Consider the following 14,570-nt stretch of genomic DNA (forward strand, 5'->3'; position numbering starts at 1 on the left):
ATCTTTCCTGAAATGTGGCACCCAGAACTAGACACAATACTCCAGTTGAGGCCTAATCAGCGCGGAGACTCTCTGAGAATGGTTTTCCAACCAGTTTTGCACCCACCTTATAGTAGCTCCATCTAGGTTGCATTTCCCTAGTTTGTTTATGAGAAGGCTATGCAAGACCGTATCAAAAGCTTTACTAAAGTCAAGATATACCACATCTACCGCTTCTCCCCCTCTTTGCCCCCCCCCCCACCTCCACAAGGCTTTTTACACTGTCAAAGAAAGCTATCGGATTGGTTTGACACAATTTGTTCTTGACAAATCCATGCCGATTGTTACTTATCACCTTATTATCTTCTAGATGTTTGCAAATTGATTGGTTAATTATTTGCTCCATTCTCTTTCCGGGTACCAAAGTTAAGCTGACTGGTCTGTAATTCCCTGGATTGTCCTTATTTCCCTTTTTTTATTATTCTTTTTAATGTTTATAGGTTTTACCTGTGCTCTACAGAAAGAAATTCTGTACCAAGGAAAGTTATTTATATCTGAAAACTGGATTTGTTTTCATTCCAAAGTCTTTGGTAAAGACACCAAGGTTAGTAGCATCTCTGTGTACAAAAAGCAATGAAATTCTCTGGGATCTTGGTGATTTCTAGAAATTGACACTCTTCTAATATGCACGAGTGGTGTTAAGCCTTTTATCTTCTTGCCTGAGCATTACTGAACACTAACAACTATATTGCAGTAATATCCAAAAGCACCAGTCAGCCATTTTGCAGTCCCAAAAGCCCAAAGTCAAAGTTGGGGAGGAGAGCAAGAAAAGGCATTCAATATGCAGTGATCACAGTACTGACAAGCCCACATCTTGTTTGTTCCATGTCTGAATTTTTTTAATGTTTGTTTATAATTACTTGTACTACAAATCTAGAGGTGTTGGGGGGACGGTCTGGGTAGAAGTGGAAGAGAAGAGAGAAATAAAAAGGGGATGGAGGAGACAAAGAGGAGAAGCACAATTGACAGGGTGTGGTTTGGGAGTTGAGGAGGCGTGGGAAGGTAGGGGAAACACATTCTCCCAACCGCTGTTGTTACTCCCTCTGTGGAGTGACTGAGGGAGGCCACTGGACCCAGTGCTCTGTATTCTTGCCTGTGGGTATGCTGGGAAGGGGAGAGGTGGGTTGTGGAGGTTTCAGACTTATCCCTGTAGTCAGTACTGGCTGTTTTGGGAAAGAGATTTTCATGTTTGAAGTTAATCTAGTTGTTGTATATCAAGGTATGAAGGCTCCAAGTACGTCTTGGGCCCTGTTACACTAGGCACTGTACATATGGATAATAAGAGAAGGTCCCTGCCTGAAGAGATTTCTGTTTTCAACATGAATTTTGCCCTTACTTCTTGTCCTTGGGTTCTCACTGAAACAAATCAGTGTAGCTGAGTTTTGGGGGGTGGTTCTTTTTAGTGGGAATACTGTGCTCTGAACGTTTAAAATACTTGTACATTTCCTTGAATGAGAATCAGATTTAGATGCACACCCTTTCCTCGTCCTATAATTACTAGGATGCTGATGCCATACCTTTTGACTTAGTTAGAGAAATGGATTAAAAAGTTATCAGCCCAGGAAGGAAATCAGGTCAAAGGCCTTAATAGGACACACCTGATATTTGGAGGAATTTTTTTTCAGAATGTAAAATAGATTTAAAGAATGATAAATTGTGGTTCATAATAGTAGCTTATTGCATTTGCAAGGTGTGCTATTACATGACTCAGGTAACTGAGGTACTGTTTGTTGTGAATTAATAGATTGCTTTAGTCATAGTTAATTTTTTGACATGAATGGGGAAATGGCACAAGTGTTTAATAACAGCCATAGAGAGCAAATAAGGAAGCTGAAATTAACAAAAGGGTCATGTTGTGCCACCCTTGCTCATTGAGTACAAACTTCCTTGGCATGTAGTTCCACTGAAATTAATGAGACTATTTGTAGAGTAAGCTGATGCTCAGCACAAGTATCAGTGGCAGATTTTGGACCAAACTGAAGTTCAGCTTTAAAGTATGCAAGCTAACATACGTGAGGAAATGTAATCTGACACGCACTCAATGGGAGGGATAAACCTGGGAAGTCAGTAATGCGGAAAGAGAGTTAAGAATTAGACATTTAGCAATGTGTTATGATTTCAAAATACATTATAGTTTGGGGGTGACATATGGGACACAGAAACATCCCATCATAGTGCATGGGGCTATACAGTGTCTCTGTATATGATTGTGATGCAACTGCACCAAAGTTACCTGTTGGAAAGATACTGAGAAATTGAATAATGACAGGTTTCAGAGTAACAGCCGTGTTAGTCTGTATTCGCAAAAAGAAAAGGAGTACTTGTGGCACCTTAGAGACTAACCAATTTATTAGAGCATAAGCTTTCGTGAGCTACAGCTCACAGATGAAGTGAGCTGTAGCTCACGAAAGCTTATGCTCTAATAAATTGGTTAGTCTCTAAGGTGCCACAAGTACTCCTTTTCTTTTTGAGAAATTGAAGGAATTCAGAGACTAGTAACGATGATTAGCAATCAGGAAGGACTGACCTACAAGAAAAGACTTAAAATAAACATTCATAACTTTGCTAAGTAGCAGCTAATGAACCTGTATGCGTGCATGATAAGCCTACAAATATTTCACAGGTGCCAACAACAAAAAGGGGAAGAGAATAGGAAATGTAATTAGGAATAATATAATAATGTTCCATTGCTTGGAACTCTTAAAACTAGTCTGACCAAAAACAGGAAAAGTTGTCATAAGAAACAATTCCTTACTGAAAAGGAGCTGGACTACACAATCTAATGGATGTTTTCTATCTCTAACTTCTGTTTCTATAAGGTAGTATTGTTTTAAGCCCTGAGAAAGGTAGCTATTTCAACTAATCAGTTCTCAGAGTATGAAGTATAAGTGGCGAGTTCTGGTATGACTGATTTGTTCTGAGTAGCAAAGCCCTATTTGTTGAATAAGTAAGAGGTTTTTATTGCAATGCTGTTTAAACCTCAAAAGATGATTTAGCAGGTTTCCTCCTGGTGCCTCTCCAGGTAGCCACATCTTGGTACTGGAGCCTAGCAGGCCCTCTTCTGGGCTGTGCAACAACTACAAGTGTGGTTCCCAAGAGTGAATCACACTTCTGAATCACAATATCAGGTTGTCCTGCGTAGTTCTCTACTTGTTTTTTTCCAAGTTGTCCACAGTTTCAGTCCTCTGGACAGTGAGTATTGCAGATGGATAGCACAGATGGGTAGAAGTGAAATGGTCTCTCAGTGATTCTCCCTGGTAAACAATTGCTGGCATAAGAGTGTAGGAAATGGGTATTCCATCCCACTTAGATTTTTTTTTTCCTCTTTTTGAACTAGGATATCACAGCTAATATCGGCCACCAAAATAGTATGAAGCAGAAACTTCATTAAACTTTAGCACAGTAGGAATTACTCTATTTGATGAAGTTTGCAGAATATCTTTTTAATTGACCTATTTCTATTTAAATATATTTATTTGATAATGCTGAAATGGAGTCATTTTCCAGAAAAAATTTACAAACAAAGCCCTGTTCAGAAATTCTTACCATCTAACTACACAACATATGATACAAACAAGCGGTAAAGGCATAGGTACTGGAATTAGAAGTTCTGGGGGTGCTTCTTCACCCCCTGGCTTGAAGTGGTTTACATCATATACAGGGTTTACAGTTTGGTTCAATGGCTCTCAGCGCACACACACCAGACAAATTGTTCTAGCATCCCTGGGGAAAGGTAAAGAAAGCAGGTTGAGGTAGACAGGCAATTTTCAGTAGAGTTTTAAAGAAGTGGGTTAGAGGCATTCTGGTCTTGATGTGAAAACAGCATAGTAAGCAGGCAAAGTAGAAGTTCATGTATACACACACACACACACACACACACACACACACACACACACACAAAATTGAGAACTGGAGGTGGGCCAGAGTTGCAAATTTTGGATCCAAGCCTCCCAAACCCTCAAGGGTTTTGAACATGAAGCTTTGATTCAGGTCCATCTCTTTTATCAATAAACTTATTATCAATGGCTTTTGATCAAAGTGGCCTTGACCTCTTCTCTAGCCTTTAGGGCAAGGGTAGAGTATCCATTTGGTTAGCCATCCCTAAAATGGTGAATGACAAAATGTCATACCCAGGCTAAATATAAGCAAAAGCATTGGTGATGATAGGCAGGTTAGCCAAAACATAATGAGAGACCATTTCATGTCTCAGTACTGCTTTCCTTAGAGGCCCTTCATAAACAGAAGCTAACAACTAAAAGATGATAGATTATTCCATAAATAAAGTCTATTTCAATTTATTATAATTCTTCGTTTGCAGTACTATACTTTCAATTCAGTGCTATGAAAGGTCATTTATTAGCCAAATTTTAGACACATTCCCCTCTCTCCTAATCTCTCGCATGTCTTAGCCCTGGTCTACACTACGGGGCTAGGTCGAATTTAGCCGAGTTAGGTCGATTTTAAAATGAATGCGTCTAAACAACCAACCCCGTTCCATCGACCTAAAGGGCTCTTAAAATTGACTTCTGTACTTCTCCCTGGTGAGGGGAGTAGTGCTAAAATGGACCTTGCTGGGTCGAATTTGGGGTAGTGCAGACACAATTTGATGGTATTGGCCTCCGGGAGCTATCCCAGAGAGCTCCAATGTGACGGCTCTGGACAGCACTTTGAACTCCGATGCACTAGCCAGGTACACAGGAAAAGCCCCAGGAAATTTTGAATTTTATTTCCTGTTTGGTCAGCGTGGCAAGCTCAGCAGCACAGTTGACCATGCAGTCCCCCCAGAATTGCAAACAAGCTCCAACATGGATCAAAAGGGAGACACTGGATCTGATTGCTGTATGGGGAGAAGAATCTGTGCACGCCGAACTCCAATCAAAAAGAAGAAATGCTAGTATATATGCCAAAATCTCACAGGGCATGGTTGAGAGAGACTACAACAAGGACACAGAGCAGTGCCGCATGAAAGTCAAGGAGCTCAGGCAAGCCTACCAAAAGACAAAGGAGGCAAATGGTCGCTCCAAGTCAGAGCCACATACATGCCGCTTCTATGATCAGCTGTATGGCATTCTGGGGGGGGACCCTACCACTACCCCACCACTGTCCATGGACACCTGAAAGTGGGGAGTCTCACACAACAGGAAGGAGAATTTTGTGGATGAGGAAGAGGAGGAGGAGAATGCGCAGCAGGCAAGCGGTGAATCCGTTCTCCCCAGCAGCCAGGAGCCAATATCCTCCCAAGGCGGGATCCCCGACCCTGAAGCCGGAAAAGGCGGCTCTGGTGAGTGCACATTTGTAACTACGGTACAGGGTTTAAAAGCAATAGTGTTTAATGTTTGATTTGCCCTGAAGAATTAGGATGCATTCGTGGCCAGTACAGCTACTGGAAAAGTCTGTTAACGTGTCTGGGGATGGAGCGGGAATCCTCTAGGGACATCTCCATGAAGCTCTCCTGGAGGAACTCTGAAAGCCTTTGCAGAAGGTTTCTGGGGAGGGCGGCCTTATTTCGTCCTCCACGGTAGGCTTGCCAGTAGCAAGAAGTCTGGAATCATTGCAGTGCAAAGCATGGCAGCAAATGGTCCTGGGTTTTGGTCGTATTCAAGCAACATTCGGTCTATATCTTTCTGTGTTAGCCTCAGGAGAGGGATATCATTCATGGTCACCTGGTTGAAATAGGGGAATTTTTGTAAGGGAACAGTAAAAGGACCCCGTTCATGCTAGGTTGTTTGTGTTTGGCTAAAAAGGACCATCCCGGAGAATAGCCATGCAGTGGGGTGGCAGAAGGTGTGTGCTGCACATTCATCCGAAAACCGCGGCCCCTCCTTTTAAATGTGAAACCAACCGGCATTCCTTGCTATGGGAAAGGATGGCACTGCAGTTTGAAACCATTCCCATCTGTTATGAACACAAGTGCCAACTTTTGTTGGTGTCAGTGGGTGCTTGCACCCTGGCCCCACCCCGACTCCGCACCTCCCTGCCCCTGTTGGATCCCTCCCCAAATCCCTGCCCTGGCCCCACCTCTTCCCAAAGCACACTGCATCCCCTTCCTCCCCCGTCCCTTCCAGGCTTGCCACGCGAAACAGGTGTTTCACGGCACAAGTGCTGGGAGGGAGAGAGGAGAAGCAGGATGCATCGGCCCGCTCAGGGGTGGGGGTGGAGGTGGAGCGGAGCGTGAAAGTGAGCTGGCGGGGCGGGGAGCTGCCGGTGGGTGCTCCGCACCCACCAATTTTTCCCATGGAGTCGGCGCCTATGGTTATGAAGCTGTAAGAAGCCAACCCCATTTACCCTTTGGCTTACCATGGCTGCCTGAAAACCGAATTCTGTTGCCCAGCCATTTGTGATATGTCACCATACCGGCAGGCGCTCAATATAAAAGGCAAAATGCGATCTTGTACCTAAAGCACATGTGCTGTCTGCTGTGAATTGCTTGATTCACTATGACAGTGTCTCCCTTTTGTTCTCAGAAATGTATCATCTTAAATTTTACTCTCCCTTTTTATCTCCCCCCAGATGCAAATGTTTCTATGCTCCCTCTATCATCTCCGTCCCTGAGGTTATCACAGATTAGAAGGCAAAAAAAATATTTTTGAAGCTTATGCAGTGCTCCCACACTGATAGGGCACAGCTTAATGCATGGAGGCACTCAGTGGCAGAGGCCAAGAAAGAATTAAGTGAGCGCGAAGAGCGGAGGCAGGAGGCGATGCTGAGGCTAATGGGGGAGCAAGTGGACATGATGAAGCATCTGTTGGAGCTGAAGGAAAGCCAACAAGAGCACAGATCCCCGCTACATCCATTGTACAACCGCCTGCCCTCCTCCCCAAGTTCCATATCCTCCTCACCCAGATGCCCAAGAACGTGGAGGGGAGGCTCCAGGCACCCAACCACTCCACTCCAGAGGATGGCCCAAGCAACAGAAGGCTGCCATTCAAACAGTTTTGATTTGTAGTGTGGCTACAATAAGCAATGTGACCTTGTCCTTCCCTCCTCTCTCACCCGGGCTACCTTGTCAGTTATCTCACTTTTTTTTTTTTAATTAATAAAGAAAGAATGCATGGTTTCAAAACAATAGTTACTTTATTTCCTTTGCCAGCTGTGATCGAAGGGGGGAGGGTGGTTGGCTTACAGGAAATTAAAATCAACAAAGGGGGTAGGTTTGCAGCAAGGAGAAACACACACAACTGTCACACTGTAGGCTGGCAATCATGAAACTGGTTTTCAAAGCCTCTCTGATGCGCAGTGCGCCTAGCTGTGCTCTTCTAATCATCCTGCTATCTGGCACCAGGCAATTTGCCTCAACCTTCCACCCCACCATAAACGTCTCCCCCTTACTTTCTCAGAAATTATGGAGCACACAGCAAGCAGCAATAACAATGGGAATGTTGGTTGCGCTGAGATCTAACCTAGTCAGCAAACAGTGTCAGCAAGCTTTGAAACATCCAAAGGCAGATTCTACCACCATTCTGCACTTGCTCAGCCTATAGTTGAACTGCTCCTTAGTACTGTCCAGGCTGCCTGTGTATGGCTTCATGAGCCATGGGAGTAAGGGGTAGGCTGGGTCCCCAAGGATAACTATAAGCATTTCAACATCCCCAACAGTAATTTTCTGGTCTGGGAAGTAAGTCCCTTCTTGCAGCTGCTCGAACAGCCCGGAGTTCGTAAAGATGCAAGCATCATGCACCTTTCCCAGCCATCCCACCTTGATGTTGGTGAAATGTCCCTTGTGATCCACCAGTGCTTGCAGAACCATTGAGAAGTACCCCTTGCGGTTTACATACTGGTTGGCAATGTGGTCCAGTGCCAAAATAGGGATATGCATTCCGTCTATCACCCCACCACAGTTAGGGAACCCCATTGCAGCAAAGCCATCCAATATGACCTGCACATTTCTCATAGTCACTAACCTTGAGAACAGAATGTCAATGATTGCATTGGCTACTTGGATCACAGCAGTCCACACAAGTAGACTTGCCCACTCCAAATTGATTCCCGACTGACCAGTAGTAGTCAGGCCTTGCAAGTTTCCACAAGGCTATTGCCACTCGTTTCTCAACTGTCAGGACAGCTCTCATCTTGGTATTCCTGCACTTCAGGGCAGGGGAAAGCAACTCACAAAGTCCAAGGAGAGTGGCCTTATGCCTGCAAAAGTTTCGCAGCCACTATGAATCATCCCATACTCGCAACACTATGCGGTCGCACCAGACTGTGCTTGTTTGCCGGGCCCAGAATCAGTGTTCCACTGTATCAACCAGCCCCGCTGCCACCATGATGTCCCAATTGCCACAGCCCATGCTTTCAGGAAGTCAGTGTCCATGTCCTCATCACAATCATCCTCGTGCTGGCGTCTCTTAGCCCAGTTCTGCACATACTCCAGGATCATGCGCAAGGTGTTTACAATGCTCACAGCAGCAGCGGTGAACTGAGCGGGCTCCATGCTTGCCATGGTATGGCGTCTGCATGGATAACCCAGGAAAAAAGGCGTGAAATGATTGTCTGCCGTTGCTTTCACGGAGGGAGGGAGGGAGGGAGGGAGGGGCGACTGACAACGTGTACCCAAAACCACCTGCAATAATGTTTTTGCCCCATCAGGCATTGGGAGCTTAACCCAGAATTCCAATGGGCAGCGGAGACTGCGAGAACTGTGGGATAGCTACCCACAGTGCACCACTCCGTAAGTCGATGCTAGCCACAGTATTGAGGACGCACTCTGCCGACTTAATGCGCTTAGTGGGGACGTACATAATTGACTGTATAAAATCTACTTCTATAAAATCGACCTAATTTTGTAGTGTAGACATACCCTTAGTCTGACTGATGCAGAGTCCAGAGAGAAGTGTAAATAACAGGAATTCTAACAGGGTGACCATTCCATCCTCTGTATAGCCTAAAGTATCACATCTGCCTGTCTTGCTACCAGCCAGTCTTTTATTGGAAATAGAGCCTGCCCTTCATGCTCCTCTAGTAATATGGGATTTTGAAGTGGCCCATACCAAACCCCTGAACTAAAACACCCTGAAACTTAAGAGAAGTCCTCATTAGAAACCAAACTTTGTGATCAAGCATATGATCTTGCTAATGAAGCTGTATGGAACTATAGGAAGGAAAAGTATTGAAAGTACTGACCTATGTAAAGTATAATTTGCAGGTGTATTTGCAAAAAGGATGAACAGCATACATGGAGATGTGTTTATATTTAGCATGGATTGGCTAAATCCTTTTAGTTATGCTGAAAGATCTGAACCGTTTACTCAGCTGCTTGTCACAAACTAGGCACTGTATAAGTAGTGGGGCAGAGTTTGAAATATGTTGATTCTTTGACCTGTATCTCCTGCAATCTATGTTCTGGAATGTTTCTTTTCCTAAATAGTCTGCTACGGGACCTTGCTTCTTTTACACCATTTGCTGACCCGCATGTTCTGCAAAATTAGAATAAATGCAGACCTCTTCTGAAAACTCTAGACCCCAGAAAGGGGGAGGGGAATTGCTTTTGTTTCTTACATGCTTCACAAACTCTTGTTAGAGTAAAACATAGCTGATGAATTAACATTTACACTTGAGCGAGATAAAAAAAAATAGAGTTCCTTACCTCAACCCACACCTATTGTGTGTAACAATCAAAACGAGGCCCTGGAAAAGATGAGCTAGTGTTTCAACATTCTTGATCTATGTTAGTGGATTGGTTTTCACACGAACTGCTACTTGTATATAACCAATAAGGTGACTGAAGTATTATATTATTTTGGCATTCTAACAATGTGATCATTTCATTTCAGATTAGTATTCCTGTGCTCTCCATAACACTAATAAAGAAAACCAAAACTGCCCTTCTGGTGCCAAATGCTCTGGTCATAGCAACAGTCAGTGACCGGGTAAGTGTGGGGTTATCTTTGACCTCTCTTGCTTTCTTCTCTACTTATTCCTAGAATTTGTCATGGTGGAATCTTGAGGGAGCAGTTGCCAGGTGGCTGTTTTAGAATATAGAGGCACAGACCAGTCCCATGTGGCCATTTTAGTGTTACACAAAACTTAGCCCTGCAGGATTTGACCAACTCTACAGCCTGAAGCACCCCTCTGAGGGGACCTTCTCTTTGCCTGTCCTGTGGGAAAGGGGTGCTTCAATCTTCCAGAGTATCATATTTCCCCTGGGACCCACAGGAGATGCAGCTTTTCAGGGTACTGAGAGAGGAGAGGGGTATAGAGAAGCAGGGCACCAGCAGCTCTCCATGGACCTGCAAACCTCCTAGATTACTACATGGCAATCCAGGATGGAGCTAAAACAGCTGAGGAAATGAACCTATTTTGGGGGCCCTTTATGAAGCTGCAGGGAGGCCTGTCCAGTGGCAGCAGGGCTTGGAGGGAAAAGTATCATCTACTGGATCAGCAGCCCCACCTCCTACAGCACCTCCGACTCTGCTTGGTGATCTCCTGTCTAACCAGTAACAATCTAATTTAGTTCAATTCCAACATAATAGCAGCCCATGTTAGTATTCAGGATTGTTTCTTCTTTTTTGTTGTCTTTTTAAAAATATCTGAGAATTCCTACAATATCAATGGAAGGAGTCTGATTTTCAATATAATTTGACCAGGGAGGGAAGGGTAAGGCAAGTTGATTCGCCCCCCCACCCCCCAATTTGAGTGGGATGGGGAAACTATACTGCACCTATTCTTATAGTCCTTACCAAGCAAAATTTCTGAATCTTACCTGGGTGTGGACTGCAGGCTTTGGCAAATTATGATAAGCCTTGTCCACATTTCTTTGTAAAACTCTTAAACTGTGTTCTTTACTTCATATCTTCTAGGCCATGCTTTACTATCTGCAGGCCTTTGAAAGTAATTGCTGAACCAGCAAGTGCACCCTGTTAATAATTGATAAGACGAAACTAGTGCAAAATATTTTTTCAAACAATAATTATGTAAATTATTACTTTTGTCTTTCAGTACATATTTGTCTCCTTACTCTCCAGAGACACAACCTACAAGCTATTAAAATCTGTCTGTAGACACTTAGAGGTAAGTATTGACAGAGTGAAGTTGTGAAGCTCAGTTATGTTCCTTATGACTGCTTTTTATTTTAAAGAATAGCAATTAGATAACTATAATTATATATATAAATATTATATTATTTATTTAAAAATTGCCTTTCAGGATATAAGTGTTGGCAACAGTCCCAATCCTTCTTCCGCCGAAAACAGCTTCAGGGCCAATCGCCCTATGACCCTGTCTTTGGTAAGATGGTTTATTTTGCTTTTGATAAAGTTCCATTTATTAAAGTCCAAATTGTCCAAACTCTTCTCATGTCTCAAACTGAAGGAGCTTGACACACACATGTTCTGTCACCTCAGAAATCTCTGAATAAACTGCAAATGGTCGGTGATACCAGCACAGATGTAATCTTCTCTCCACAAGAATGATGCATGAATAGATGTGATGTCTGTATATGTGCTCTGTGTATATAACAGTGCCCGTTATTAAGGTCTGTATGTGGGCTGTGTGCTGACTTGCATTTTTCTTCCTTTCCACATGCCTATATTTCCAGCAGTCAGTCTTTCACTATCATCTTTGCTAATTTAGAGTTGCAGTAAGTGGCTTCCCTTGCCACTGAAGGCAGAATAACAGGCTTCTCAAAGCTTCCACTTGCAAACTTTCCCCTACATGCTGGGTCAGTTCGTTGGTCTGAAGAAAAGCTGCTGTTCAGGAACTGACGTCAATAACCAAAAAGTTCAAGCTATAGCTATACTAAATTCTTCATCTATAGAGTGACACCTTTTTAATTTCTGCTGCTCTTGGTACAGATTTCAGATACAGGTAACCCAAAGTAATGGAGTAAAAACAAATAATCTTCATAATTTTAGGCCTTGCCTGTTCTTTTCCATGACTTTTTTGTCCCTTCAGGATTTCAATGAAGACTACTCAGATCTGGAAGGTATAGTGCACCGTCGGAGACAAGAGTTGGAAGAGTCTAGTAGTACTGGCTCTCAGACCCCTGAATCAGAACACTTCCAAGGTCAGCATAATCTCAATATTTTAAGACTGAAAGTATTTAGAGCAGTGTTTTCCAAAATGTGGCGTACATCCTCCAAAGGTCAGGTGACATGAAAGTTTAGCCTTGAGAGTACAGATGGAGTCTCAATTTCTCCAGAGTCTCAGCTTTGATTTAAAAAAATTGTGTCTAGCTGTCCTGGGTTGTGAAGAAAACCTTCAGAACATAATCCAAGTGTAACCAAGGCAACGACATCTGCCGAAGTCTGCTGGCAGCCTGAAGCAATGGTTCTGAGGTGTGAATTGCACCATTCATTTCAGTGGGTGCTAAATCAAATGCTAATGACCATGCTTTAGATATCCACATTCCCCATCAAATCATTTAGGAATGGAGAGGAAGTATCATACTATGAAGATCTACACTATGTTTTCCCAAAGTGTGGTTTGGGTGGAGGAGAGGAAAGGACAGAAGATGGATAAATTAAGATAAGTAGGCCTTTAACATTACATCCAGCTTCCAGCCATTGGGCGGTGTTATCCCTTTGTCTGCTGATTAGAGCACTCTCTACTATCAAAAACTTTCTTTGCATGTAGGTACTTATAGATACCTCTTAACCTTCTTTTAAATACGCTAATAGATCAAGCTGCTTTACTCTTGCTTCAGGCATATTTTCCACACTTTGAATCATTCTTGTAGCTCTTTTCTGAATCCATTCCAATCTTTCAACCTCCTTTTAGAAGTTTGAACGCCCGAACTGAATCCAGTAGTCTAGCAAGAGGAAGGATGATCCAGTTTAAGGTGCTAGACTGGAATTTGGATTCAGTTGCCTGCTCTGCCTCAGACTTCCTGTGGGACCTTAGAGTTCGTTTCCCAGTTCCCTATCTGCAAAATAGGGTAGTAGCATTTCTAACAGGGATGGAGTGAAAATAAATACATTAAAGAATGAGGCACTCAGTTACTATGGTAATGGGACCTATATAACCACCTTAGATAGATAGTAATGGTCTCAGCAATACCGTATATAGAGATAAGACCACTTCCCTATTTCTACTTGGTATTCCCATTTGCTAGGCTTCTCAGAGTATGTCTACGCTCCAGCTGAGAGCATGCTTCCCAGGGCGAGTAGACAAGACATGCATTAGCTCTACTCAATCGAGCATGCTAAAAATAGCCATGTAGCCCTGATAGCACGGGCAGTGGCTCAGGCTAGCCACCCGAGTACAAACTCACCTGGACCCCTTCGGTATGTATTTGGGCACCTAGTCCAAGCTGCCACCCCCAGCTATACAGCTATTTCTAACACATTCGCTCAAGCAGAGCTAGCATGTGTCTATCTACTCACACTGGGAAGCAAAGTGAAGCACTTGCACTTACATTGTAAGTCTTTTTGTACAGGGCCAGCCCTATGTTTTTTGTCGCACAGGGCACAAAATATTTTTTGTGCCCCCAAGCATGGTAACTTGCCACCCTGCAATGTTGGCACTCAGGGCAGCCATCCTGGTCTCCTGCCCTGAGGCTCGGTCTGTCTTTGCAGAGTTAAGGGCATTAAACTCTGTTCCTAGGATCAAGAACCTAATTTACTTTTCACTTCGAGTGACTGGGGTGATTTGTATATGCGTTTGTACAGGAAACCAGATTAAGTTCATGAAGTATTGTCTACTGCATTAATTTTCAGTTTTATATGTCAAGTAGCAATGTAACTTTCTCCTTCTCTGCTGATCCATTCCTAATATGAACAGCTGAATTCCTGCCTTATCCCATATAAGTTTAAGTAAATATGTGCTTTTGTGTCATGGTGCTAGATAGACAAAACAAAAACTATGTATCCTTGAAGCCTTGGGAAGTATCGCAGATGTTTCAGTTTTTCCACCATTTTATTAGAAGAGGCTGGCTTTGGCCATATGAGCTTATTCACTCAAGGTTCTTTGAACAGTATCTGCAAATGCCTCAATATATACAAAGTTATCCTTCCTTAGCTCTGTGTTTGCTTGATGTAATTGCTTTCTGTAACCAGTCATCCCAAAACATTGCATGAGGAAGGCGGGAGGCAGAGAGGATTTTGTTGCATCCTTTAATTATAATGGGAATAGTGGAGTGTCAATCTTTGCAATCTAAAGAAATAAGGCAAAAATCTGCTATGTTACACTAGTGTAAGTAGTGCCAATGTGCCCTGAGTGTCTAGTACTTAAGTTTATTTTACACCTCTTGGGCCATTCTGTGTTCTACCTTGCAATTCCAAATCATTATCTGTATCATATGAAAAGCCATTTTAATAACAGTAACTTCAAATGAGGCAGTGTATCAATCCTCTTTTGTTTAGAATAGCCTAAATTATTTTTGGGAAACTGTTCTGTGCTAGTCAGGAGGTCAGACTAGATGATCACAATCATCCCCTCTGGCCTTAGAATCTATGAATCTATTAACTGGGTTAGGTTTAATTTAGCAGGGCTTTTTACTTGCCACAAAGTTTTATTTCCCCCCATGTTTACCACGTGGGTTTCTGAAATGACTATTTGGTGGTGTTAGGGAGCAACAACTAAACTGCTGTGTTGCT

The 14,570-nt window shown here is 43.1% G+C and overlaps 1 protein-coding gene across 7 annotated transcripts in view; it reads left to right on the top strand.

Annotated features, from left to right (window-relative positions):
• GRAMD2B (GRAM domain containing 2B) overlaps window positions 1-14,570 on the top strand; it is a 75,716-nt gene that overhangs the window by 49,719 nt on the left and 11,427 nt on the right. For all 7 annotated transcript variants that reach the window (XM_073344843.2, XM_073344846.2, XM_073344842.2 and 4 more), the window contains 5 exons: window positions 480-583; window positions 9,810-9,905; window positions 10,975-11,046; window positions 11,182-11,262; window positions 11,929-12,040. In XM_073344843.2, coding sequence (XP_073200944.1) covers window positions 480-583; window positions 9,810-9,905; window positions 10,975-11,046; window positions 11,182-11,262; window positions 11,929-12,040 — 465 coding nt within the window. The remainder of the gene's footprint in view (window positions 1-479; window positions 584-9,809; window positions 9,906-10,974; window positions 11,047-11,181; window positions 11,263-11,928; window positions 12,041-14,570) is intronic.

Source organism: Lepidochelys kempii, chromosome 5 (assembly GCF_965140285.1).
Source record: "Lepidochelys kempii isolate rLepKem1 chromosome 5, rLepKem1.hap1, whole genome shotgun sequence".
In the NCBI taxonomy this organism is placed as follows: Eukaryota; Metazoa; Chordata; order Testudines; family Cheloniidae; genus Lepidochelys; species Lepidochelys kempii.